We start from the raw sequence: 12,624 nt of genomic DNA on the forward strand, positions 1-12,624 counted from the left end.
AAAGCTGGTCCGTGGGTGGCAACGACTGTTGGCGATCAGTCAGCCGGAGTCTTTCTAATCTGTGTGCTGCTATAAGACCAACAGCGGCTAAGAGGGCAGCTGGCTAGGGGTGTCATTGAGACAGTGGCGAGTCCAGGTAGATCCCTGGGTGATTGGTGACCAGTGTTGCTAAGAGCGCGCCACTGTTGTCGCGCGGGAAGGTACGGCCGCTGGGTGACGCGGCGGGTGGCAGTCGGCTCCATCGCCGGCGTGTGGCTGCTGGCGGCGCTCATCTCCTTCCTGCCCATCTCGCTGGGGCTGCACCGGCCGCCGCAGCCCGTCGTCTACCAGTCCGGCTCGGTGGCCTACCCCACGTGCGCGCTCGACCTCGCGCCCACCTACGCCGTGGTCAGCTCCTGCATCAGCTTCTACTTCCCCACGCTGGTCATGCTGGGCATCTACTGCCGCCTCTACCTGTACGCGCAGAAGCACGTCAAGAGCATCCGCGCCGTGACGCGGCCGCTCGCCGCCTGCAGCGCCACCACCGACTTCGGCGCCACGCTCGACTCGGCCGCTGGGCCCCCGGGTCGCCAGAGGCTGCAGGTCGGTGCCGCGGCGACCTCCCTGAGTTTACCGAAGTAGTTCTGGGCGCGCCCGCTAGATGACACGGCTAACACAGACGTCGGTGCCGCGGCGACCTCCCTGAGTTTTCCGAAGTAGTTCTGGGCGCGCCCGCTAGATGACACGGCTAACACAGACGTCGGTGCCGCGGCGACCTCCCTGAGTTTTCCGAAGTAGTTCTGGGCGCGCCCGCTAGATGGCACGGCTAACACAGACGTCGGTGCCGCGGTGACCTCCCTGAGTTTTCCGAAGTAGTTCAGGGCGCGCCCGCTAGATGACACGGCTAACACAGACGTCGGTGCCGCGGCGACCTCCCTGAGTTTTCCGAAGTAGTTCTGGGCGCGCCCGCTAGATGGCACGGCTAACACAGACGTCGGTGCCGCGGCGACCTCCCTGAGTTTTCCGAAGTAGTTCTGGGCGCGCCCGCTAGATGGCACGGCTAACACAGACGTCGGTGCCGCGGTGACCTCCCTGAGTTTTCCGAAGTAGTTCAGGGCGCGCCCGCTAGATGACACGGCTAACACAGACGTCGGTGCCGCGGCGACCTCCCTGAGTTTTCCGAAGTAGTTCAGGGCGCGCCCGCTAGATGACACGGCTAACACAGACGTCGGTGCCGCGGCGACCTCCCTGAGTTTTCCGAAGTAGTTCTGGGCGCGGCCGCTAGATGGCACGGCTAACACAGACGTCGGTGCCGCGGCGACCTCCCTGAGTTTTCCGAAGTAGTTCTGGGCGCGCCCGCTAGATGGCACGGCTAACACAGACGTAATGAGCAAGCCAACATCAGGCAATGTTCGCACTTCGCAGGTTTTCACGGCCATTGTCTGAAGTAGCTTGGCTTCTGGGTTGTAGCCGCGTCCTTGGCGAATAATTCACCGACGTTTCGGTCGACATTGCAGTCGCCATCATCAGGGACCAGTTCCCTACTCAAACAAAGCAGTGAAAAAAATTAATTCCCTTTTATTTTGGTAGCTAAATACTTTGTGTTGTGGCATACCAGAAATTTTGAATCTTTTTGAACCTTCCCGTCAAGGTTTTTTTTTTTTTCGTTTGTAGTTAATGGACCCACACAACAGATAGTGCCACATGTCGCGCAAAACATGGTTTCAGTTTCCACTGTAAGAGTCGCACTTCTGTGTCTCCCTCCTACTTCTATGTTCCTGTCCTCTCCTTGGCATCACCCGTCCGCTTGATGCTACGTCACACTGACAAACTTTCCCTTCCAACACCTTCAACTATGTTGTGTCAAATATATCCAATATCGCAATAGGGACAATATGGGAAACTGGTGAGAAATGCGTGAGACAAGTGACGGCAGCGAACCTTGCGGCGTGGTGTGCACCTACATTTTAAATTGCGTAAAACCAAATGTTTTTTTGGTAAAACCAGTTTCAGTAGTGGCGTCTAGCGGCGTGGGCTAGAAAGCAACGCAGTAATGCGTCTCGCGCTTCGCCAATGCTATTTGGCCAGAGTTTCCCGTGTTGTCGCATTGCGATATTTGGGGTTTAGACGTCACACAAAACGTCACGTCATGTTTTGTTTGTTTGACAAGTAGGATGACTTGAGTTTCCAGCAAAATATTTTGCATATAGAACATGTTCTAAAATATGTTGTATGTTGGATGTAATCCGCCAATCAAAATCGTGCCTGTCGAAAATAGAAATGAGATCTTTATAATGACGAAGAACACATGAGCTATTAAAGAGATTATAAGAGTTATATAATTATAAGAGAATTATATGTAACAAAAGGAAATTATGTTTCTATAACTTTTAAATAATAACTGAACATTTTTGAAAAATATTATTGGGAGTTAAATTTATGCATGTTTAAAAAATTTTGATCCATCACTGTGATGCGTTATTTAATTTCAATGTGATTTAAAATTAAATGTTTGTGATAGCTCAGACAAAAAATGAAATTTAGATAGTGTGACATTATTTAAAATGTATTTGAGGTTAACTGTCCAAATTTATTTGATGGAGAAAATTGTAAGCAATTTCTCTTCCATTACTACTACCCAACCAACTCTATTGTCAGATATTTGACAATGTGACAAGGCGTTTAGTGAACCTCGCTGCAACTTGCGAACTAAAAGCGCTAGTAGTTAGCACTCTGTTTGATGGGAGTTTCGTATGTAATTGAATCTTATTCGTAATTCTGTTACGGTTTTTCAAACGTCGTTTACAGATTATGATTGTTCATTTCTTTAGAAAATTATTATGTGCTTAGTGCACAACAATTAGATACTTGTAATTATGCCGTATTTGTCAGTTTAAGATGAACTGGCGACAACGCAGAACCCGAACAAATGCACTTATTACATAAGAAAGCATGTATTAGGCGTCAAGTGCGTATTTTAATCTAGAAGATAAATGTATTATACACAGTAATCTTCAAGTAAGATTAATTCTTTAAAATTTTAATAATGTGATAGAGTTATTCTATTTTATTTAATGTAAAAAAAACTCTTAAATATATACATTATAATATTATCTAGGTTATAACTGTAAACCAAATGAAGGAAATACTTTCTTTAGATGATAATACTGGATCACACAAAAAGATAACATTTTAAGGAATAAATCTTGCTTTAAGATCAAAATGTATGACACGCGAATCTTCCTGTTTATATTCCTACGAACTTGACGTTTTAATACATGCTGTCTAATGTGAGGAGTGCGTTTGTTTGGGTTCTGAGTTCTAACTTCAAAATGAATAAACAAATGTGGCAAAATTACAAGTCATTATGATCCATTAAGCACCTACAATACTCTTAAATAAATGGAAATTCATAATCAGTAGTCGGCGTTTCGAAAATCATTAACGTAGCATACGTATGTTAAAAATACAGCATTTTCTGCGTAGCTGCACAAAAGCTTATTATACATGTGTGTTTAATAGGTTGAAAGGAAATTGCTGGGATGAATCGTAGAAATGTCACACAAACATAATTACAACAGATCTGCAAATAATAAGCATTAAAACTCATTACAAGCAAAACAATGTTATGCTATCCAATATAACATGGAACACGCTAAATCACTTAAATTTTACCTCCATGAACCTTCCCAAACTGCAGAGGTAAGATCTATATAGGTAAGGAGTAATAACAGATCACTACCTCAGTGGATCTTCCCAACCTTCAAAGGTTTAATCCATAGAGATAACAAGTAATAACATACCAATACCTCCATGGCTCTTCACAACAAGTAGAGTTAAGATCCATGGAGGTAAGAAGTAATAACAAACTAATACCTCCATGTATCTCCCAATGTGTAGCGGTAAGATCCATAGAGGTAATAAGTAATAAGAGACCACTTCATGGATCTTCACAACCTGTAGTGGTAAGATCCATGGAGGTAAGAAGTAATAACAGACCAATACCTCAGTGGATCTTCACAACATGTAGTGGTAAGATCCATAGAGGTAAGAAGTAATAACAGACCAATACCTCAGTGGATCTTCACAACCTGTAAAGTTAAGATCCATGGAGGTAAGAAGTAATAACAAACTAATACCTCCATGTATCTACCAATGTGTAGTGGTAAGTTCCATAGAGGTAATAACAGACCACTTCATGGATCTTCACAACCCTCAGTGGTAAGATACATGGAGGTAAGAAGTAATAACATACTAATACCTCAGTGGATCTTCACAGCCTGTAGAGGTAAGATCCATGGAGGTAAGAAGTAATAACAGACCAATACCTCAGTGTATCTTCACAACCTGTAAAGTTAAGATCCATGGAGGTAAGAAGTAATAATAAACTAATACCTCCATGTATCTCCCAATGTGTAGTGGTAAGATCCATAGAGGTAATAAGTAATAAGAGACCACTTCATGGATCTTCACAACCTGTAGAGGTAAGATCCATGGAGGTAAGATGTAATAACAGACCAATACCTCAGTGTATCTTCACAACATGTAGAGGTAAGATCCATGGAGGTAAGAAGTAATAACAGACCAATACCTCAGTGGATCTTCATAACCTGTAAAGTTAAGATCCATGGAGGTAAGAAGTAATAACAAACCAATACCTCCATGTATCTCCCAATGTGTAGTGGTAAGTTCCATAGAGGTAATAACAGACCACTTCATGGATCTTCACAACCTGCAGTGGTAAGATACATGGAGGTAAGAAGTAATAACAGACCAATACCTCAGTGTATCTTCCCAACCTGAAGAGGTTTAATCCATAGAGGTAAGAAGTATAACAGACAAATACCTCAGTGGATCTTCACAAACTGTAAAGTTAAGATCCATGGAGGTAAGAAGTAATAACTAACTAATACCTCCATGAATCTCCCAATGTGTAGTGGTAAGTTCCATAGAGGTAATAACAGACCAATACCTCAGTGGATCTTCACAACATGATCCATGGAGGTAAAAAGTGATAAAACACCCATGCCTCCACGGACTCTGCCTCGCCCCAGGTGCACGCGCCGCACTCGACGCCGTACCACGTGTCCGACCACAAGGCGGCCATCACGGTGGGCGTGATCATGGGCGTGTTCCTGGTGTGCTGGGTTCCCTTTTTCTGCGTCAACATCGTGGCGGCGTTCTGCAAGACCTGCATCCCGGGCATCGCGTTCAAGGTGCTCACCTGGCTGGGCTACTCCAACTCCGCCTTCAACCCTATCATCTACTCCATCTTCAACACGGAGTTCCGCGAGGCGTTCCGCCGCATCCTCACGGCGCACTACCCGCCCTGCTGCTGCGACCGGGACTGCAGGTGAGGTCCCGCCCGCCCCTGGCCGAGCTGACCACTAGGCGCGGTTACAACGAGGAGCGCCAGGGACGATAGCCCTTACCGAGCCACTGTTGCTGAGGAGGCAACAATTTTAGAGAGTTAACGACAATTCAGATCGCACGAGAGCAGGGGCGCAACAACTAAATTTCCAAAAGGGGGAGGGGGCAATATACTTTTTTTTATAAAGAATCATCGATCCCCCCCCCCTAATTGAATCGGGGGGGTCCCCCGGGAATATTTGTATTTCAAGGTGGAAAATGGTGCTATTTAAGCAGTTTTATTATCTAAAAATTTATTACACAGCACTTTCTTTGCCCCCGTTTGCCCCCACTTCAATGTTTCAGAGGGGGGGGCAAAATACCCTTGCGCCCCCCCCCCCCCCTTGTTGTTACGCCCCTGCACGATAGGAATGTTTAGGTACGGGGTGGAGGAACCTAGAGAGGAGACGAATAGTTAGGTACGTGATGTGATAAACGGTACAAGTGGAGACAGCAGAGGAGAAGTAGAAATGACGCAGCATACTTTCATACTTGCACACTTACGTGCTTGCACACTTGCGCACTCTCACTTTTGATAACCGTAACTTAGATGTTACACATCACATGCTAGTAGTTTTTTTTTTTTAATATTCCAAGCCCATCTCTGACTTATTTAATTTAATTGTCAATTTTATTTAGCATTTTTATTCTTTATACGATATATTTTTTTCGCCCCTATCTGATACCAAATCGCATCCATGTTCGTGCATCTTCTTGTAAGTTTAAAAAGTAGGTGATGTGTGTTATATAAAATTCTTGCTAAATTTTGATTAGATCTACTAGAGTTAAAAAATATATACACTCTTAAATTATGAATATGTATTATATCTCGCTGAGTAATATATATATATATATATATATATATAATTATTTTATTTTAATCCGGCCGCAATATTGCACGATAAAGTGGCGAAACATGATTACGTTAATGAACTTCGCAATGGACGGTAAAGATCGCAGGCTTTCGCGGCCATTGTCTGAAGTAGCTTGGCTTCTGGGTTGTAGCCGCGTCCAATGCGAATATATCACCGACGTTTCGGTTGACATCACAGTTGCCATCATCGGGGTGGAGATACCTACTAGGTACTGCTACAGCAGCTACAGCCCAGCAGCCAAGCTGCTTCACGCTGGAAGGAGCTGCGAGCGGGAGCTAGAGAGAGTGAGAGAGTGAAACAGTGAGACAGTGAGACAGTGAGAGAGTGAGAGAGTGAGACAGTGAGAGAGTGAGAGAGTGAAACAGTGAGAGAGTGAGAGAGTGAAACAGTGAGAGAGTGAGACAGTGAGACAGTGAGAGAGTGAGACAGTGAGAGAGTGAGACAGTGAGACAGTGAGACAGTGAGAGAGTGAGACAGTGAGAGAGTGAGACAGTGAGACAGTGAGAGAGTGAGAGAGTGAAAGAGTGAGACATGTACATAGGTTCACACCTCTTTTAAACATCAGAACTCCCCCAGGCGACTAATCCCGTGTGGGCATTGTCCTGGTTAGGAAAATGATGGATCTTTTTCATGCCAGACACTGTTGCCAGTGTCTAACATGGGTTCCGAGAACCGGGAAATAGATTCGCCATTTCCAATCGCGGCATGTTACTGGAGAGCGCCCGGCTAGGTCGAGAGGTTGAGGAGACCCATCCCAACTTCGGCCCCACCGAATCAACCCCCAGCTCCGCCGTTCACCCCCAGACCTCCTACTGTAACGCCCCTCGTGCCTCAAAATTAAATTATTTTAAATTAATTAAAAAGAGCCTTGGAAACTTGCTGGGTAAGAATAATAAGAAAAATAAAGTTATTGACCAGAGGTGGCACGAGGTGGAGAACAAGACAATTTGGAACTCCCTGACACAAGCAACTTGGGAGCTGGTTGATCGTTTAAGGGAAGAAGGTATATCATAAATAAATTAACACTACACAAGTAGCTTGGTCTATAGGTTCCCTGTTTTATTTAAAAATGTAAATAATGAATTCTGTTTTCCATTTGATTTGGCATTTGTAAGTTTCCCATTTAATGATATTAACAATATATTTAAGTTTTTCGAGAATGGGCCGGCCCAATATTATTAAAACAACACATCGTCAACTTTAACAAACAACCGATTACATAAACAAAAATTTATAAGTATCACACCAAAATTTGATTCGTCCAATGATTACATAGAAAATTATTTTGCTTGATTCTACATGTTCTTGAGGAAAGCACTGTTCGCTGGTAGGCTATTCATTCGATTACCTAATGTAGTTCGTAGCTAGAAAGGGGGGGATGTTGATTTTACATTACCACCCGGGTCTTCAAAAGATAATGTCGGGTCGCGGAAACATCTCTTCTAACGTGACCCGCAGTGGAGGTGCAGGACCACGAGCTGGGAGCAATTTGTCTCTCCAGCACTTCGACCCTGTCTGAAACCCAAGTCAAATTCAAAACGAATTAGACCTGCTTCCAGACAGTCATACACCGTTGGCGCAAAAGGCCAACAAACGGGAATGTGGGGGAAAAGGCCGGATTACTCACCAAACAGGGTGTAGAGTTCGGAGCTCACTAGGTGTCTCGCGCCGACATCAGGATGCCGCGGACCGAGAAGTCGCGGATGCGCGAATGAAACCAAAAATTTAAAAAAAAAAATACAAAAAATACTAAAACTTTAAAATTAGAGACATGACTTGAACTAATTACTACTACTGGTCGGCTACTGTACAAATGGGATCACATCCCTTAGAGCAACTGACTACATCCCTTCTGCACACGAATTCGCAGTTCCCGCGAAAAGCCTCCTAGCGCAGAGGACGCCGAGAAGACGTGGTCATTAGCCGAGGTCAGAGGATTGAGTGCCGCAATGGCAGACCAAGCTCCTAATTAAATCGGGCGGTGAGGCCCTAGGTCAAAGGAGGGGGAAGGTTCGGTTCTAGGCCGAAAATTTCCGAAGGTGCCCGAGTGGTTGTACGCACGTCTTCAGTAGTTCGCGCCAAAGAGCGACTGCTGCGGTCTCTACCGGCAGGTACAGGAAGCAACAAACAATCGACTTCTACAGGTCGGGAGGGAGAAGCATAGGGCCATAAGGCGTAGTGGCGCTGCGCTCTAGCGGCGTAAAGGGGAACTAACTGAGGCGGTGAGCTGACTGGCCACCAGGTGTCATGAGGGTGAGCTCTGCACGCTGGCGACCAGCCCCGCGGTTACTTTTTCCTCCGCTAGATGTCGGGGACGTCTCTGTCGGACCAGGGAGAAGGTCCTTGAATTAGGCCATCGTTCCGTCAGGTCACTGCTCCTAGCTTGATTTCTCAGAACTCATGTGAGGTGGAGAGAGAGGAAGGGGGGACAGAAATAACCACTAAGGTGGGAACGCAGCTCCACTGGAGACTGCTTCGTGACGAGACTTGCTATTCTCAGCAAGCCTGTACAAAGTAGCAGCTTGCAGCCCAGAAGTTGCTCTATGCAGTTTTGGTCATGAAGAGAAATAATATTACAAACTCGGGACGTGACTGCAGGCAAGAGAAATTTTAAGCTGGCTGCCAGCCAAGTATTATATCTGCAAAATATCAGATACGTCTCTCTGGGAAATGTGCTTCAGACTACTGGCACAAAGTTTAAACACGAGGCGTACACCGGCCTTACAAAGTGTAAATCGCCCTTTAGTAACCAAATTATAGAGCAAATAAAATTTCCAAAAATAATTTTAAATTATATGAAATTTAAAAAAAAAAAGTGTCGAAATTCCTAATTTCCGGCACACTACAGAGCCAGCCCCCTCTGTGAGATCAGAGTAGCTATGACACGGAACCATACCTCTCACATCCCTGGGACCCCTCGGTCACCCAGTTACTCGTGATCCAGCTGAGGCCTATCCAACCTCTACTAGCTCAGCAGGCTAGTACCCGAGCTTAAGTAGCTCAACACTTCCACTCGTCAACAGGGCGGGGACCCTTCGGAGTGTTCTCCAAGCATAGGAGGACCACTACCACCACGTTTTCCTACTCCAATCCTGATCCTGAGCCATTAGAGGAAATCTCAGCAGGGAACTATCACAGTAAAGGATCAGTCCCGTGGCACCCTTCATCTTCAGGTATAGTGCTTTCCCAGGTAGCCTCACGGCGGTAGAGCACCCCCGAAACCGGACATGGATGTCCTTGGAATCTTCAATGTCAGCGTATCTCCCGCCCGAAGGTTACAGCTTTGCCAGAGCCCAGGTAGGTAAGGTAACACCAAACCAAAGATTGCCTTAATTGCCATCCCTTAGACAATCCACCGCCCTAATGTTACAGCTTTGCCAGAGCCCGGGTGCCCAGACCGGGAGCGAACCCCCGCCGCGCTGCCCCCCTTCGCTATTCCATATGCATCTTGGATTCTTCACATTGAATCCGATGCTTTGAGACACCACCTAGGGTTTGGGGGTCCAAAACCCCCCAGTGGATTTTCTGCAGGAGAAAGGCGTAGTCACCTGCTACTGCTTACTGGTCCACCAGAATTCAAATTCCGACATACCGAGGAAGTCTGAGGAGTGGGCACTCCCGGCATTTCCCATATTTGTTTAAACACTGACGCCACAAGAAGGCTATGGGTTGCCGTAAGCGGGAGAGGCTATATAATCTCATCACACGCCCTTTTTGGATCTTGCTGAGAGCATCACTCAGATACTAGAGCCGACTACAGCTCCGACACGTCATAGGTCAGCTCTTTATCCCACTGGGTCGACGGGTACCCAATGGGACGCAAGAACCTTAAGCCAGCGAGAGAGTGAGACAGTGAGAGAGTGAGAGAGTGAGAGAGTGTGTCCCCTCGCGCAGGTGCCGCGGGGCGGGGGGCCGGCCCCTGCGAGGTGCGCGCGGCGCCGGCAAGGCGCGGCTCGGCTCGGCGGGCGACAAGTCGCTGATGGACGCCGCCGCCGCCGGCACGCCGCGTCACAACGGCTCGTGCACGCACCTGCGCGACTCCAGCAGCCCCAGGTCGTCGGCCGGCTCGGCGGGCACGCTGCGCCAGACGCGCGTCAACTCGGCGGACCGCGGCGCCGACGAGGCCATCGCCATCTGACCGGCGGGCCCACCGCCGCCCCACCTCCCACGGCCTACGGCGAGCTCCTAGAGATGTTTCCCCCCCCCCCCCCCCTTCCGCTCTGGCTCGGTCTCTTAGAGGATCCGGACTGCTAGAACGTCCAGCACTGTCGATCTGCGGCGGGCGACCTGGTTAGGCACCTCGTGATACTCTCGGGGTCCAATGGTAGCCCCTCTCCAAACACTCATGATGGCTCTCCCCTAGAGCGCGTACCTACTCCATCGGTCTCGGCACGTTTAACAACCAGGTGCACTTGCGTCCTTCGGGTGACTATTCTCTCTCTCCCCCCCCCCCCCCTAGAAGCTGGTTCAACATGGTGAGAAATATATATCCCGAGGTAAAACATGTCTAGGGGCGATATTCGTCAGAGACGTCATATCGGAAAGTCTACGGAGTTGACACATCGAGGGCGGTACACCTCGAGGAAGACATATCTAGGGCGACGTCTGGAGGTAAACGCATCCAGGGGACGACATATCCACGGTGTTGACATCTAAGGCGACATGTCTGTTATCTGGAGGTTAGACACAATATCTGGGACCTCTTTACATCCACACATCGATGACGAAACGTCCACATCGCCAGGTCGCTGCTTGGTTTGCAGAAGTTCATGGAAGGTACAAACAGTGCGTCTGTTACACTTTCATTGCTTACGGTACCAATGATAAGTACTTACTATTTTCCATAAATGCTACGTGTCTAGTGCGGTGTCTTGAAGTAGACGTGGTTGAGGGAGACATCTCTACATCCACACTTTGAAGGCGACGTGTCTAGGGCTACATACGTCTAGAGACAAAAACGTCGAGAACGGCTCGTAGACGCCACACCGGGACTAACATGTTGAAGCCATGATGGCGATGCGCTGGTAATTCATATTTATTTTTAATATCAAAGTTTTAAATACCCACACGTCGAGACCAAAATATTCTGGGTCAACATTTTTAAAACAATATCATTGAAATCGTTGAGACAGACATGTTGAACTTCCCTCGATAAGTTCAAAGTGTCGAATATCGAAATCATGTACCGTTCATCGCACATTCCTGACCGTTACTAAAAATAATAGTAATAAATAAAACAACTTTGGTGAAAAGCCCTGAAATTTTAGACTTTTCATGTGACATAATATCCAAGGTATTAAAATTAATCCATTTCATTTTTTTCTCATAATTACGTCAGAGTCCTTTTTTTTTTTTTTGCATTTTGAGAATCCCCGTTGGGATATAATTAACTTGATTTCTATATATTTCATCATTTAGCAGAGACAGACACATTCAGCGAGCGTGGTGATGGGGTGATTTCCTGGAAACCATAGAAAACCAAATTCCGGGATGTATTGGACCGAATGTATTGCCCTCCCTAATACGAGTCCTATGAAGTTCGATTGCGCCGAATCACGTGGTAATTAATTATATTTACAGAATTGAAACTATTCAAGTTTAAGGTCAGTAAGAGTGTTACTTCGAGACATAACTACAATTTCTCCGGGATGAAATATGTATTATGTGTTAAAAATCTTAAACGTTTAAAGATTTCTAACACTAAAATTAATTTAAATAAATATCGAATTGAAATCTTTATATTTTCTTCATGAATCATCCATTTGTATATACTTTCAGCATGAAAAGGTTCAGATCTGTAATATACTCACAAACGTTTTCTTACAAACAGATCCTCAGATTAAATAATGTTTAACTATGCATACAATATGCAATACGTTGTTTTTTTTTTCACTAGAATTATACGTCAGTTAAAAAGTCGATCACTAAACCCGTTTTTTTTTTTGTTTTTTTTTATGTAAAATATTAAATGATGAGCTGAAAGACGCCAAATAAATTCAACTTCTTAGGGACTTCAGATGGACTTTAGATGGACTTCTGAAGACGGTGGTCGTTAACATGTTCGCCAGCCTCGGACTACTTTCGTCATGTGTTTGCTAATTTAAACCCCCCCCCCCGTCTTTCCCAGCCAACCCAACACACCATTCCGTTCACATGCGAGTTTTATATGCTGAGCCGAGAAGCTGTTTTTGATAACATTTCTTATATATATATTTCATCGGGTGTTCAATAATTCACTCAATCCTTGGCAATATTATTCTTTTTTTGTTTTACTGCTGTTGAACGAGGAATGAATTTTGTGCTTCACAGAGCGTCATTCTTGAACACGGCATACAGACCTACAGTTGCGATAAAACACGGG

At 45.9% G+C, this 12,624-nt stretch overlaps 1 protein-coding gene across 1 annotated transcript in view; it reads left to right on the forward strand.

Annotated features, from left to right (window-relative positions):
* Positions 1–11,181, forward strand: part of LOC134536451 (dopamine receptor 1-like) — a 148,820-nt gene extending 137,639 nt beyond the window's left edge. Inside the window, exons 4-7 of the mRNA XM_063376167.1 lie at positions 201–582; positions 5,034–5,332; positions 10,158–10,375; positions 11,144–11,181. Of these exons, the coding sequence (XP_063232237.1) occupies positions 201–582; positions 5,034–5,332; positions 10,158–10,375; positions 11,144–11,181 (937 nt within the window). The remainder of the gene's footprint in view (positions 1–200; positions 583–5,033; positions 5,333–10,157; positions 10,376–11,143) is intronic.
* The last annotated feature ends 1,443 nt before the right edge of the window (positions 11,182–12,624 follow it).

The sequence above is a fragment of the Bacillus rossius genome, chromosome 11 (genome assembly GCF_032445375.1).
Source record: "Bacillus rossius redtenbacheri isolate Brsri chromosome 11, Brsri_v3, whole genome shotgun sequence".
NCBI classification, from domain to species: domain Eukaryota; kingdom Metazoa; phylum Arthropoda; class Insecta; order Phasmatodea; family Bacillidae; genus Bacillus; species Bacillus rossius.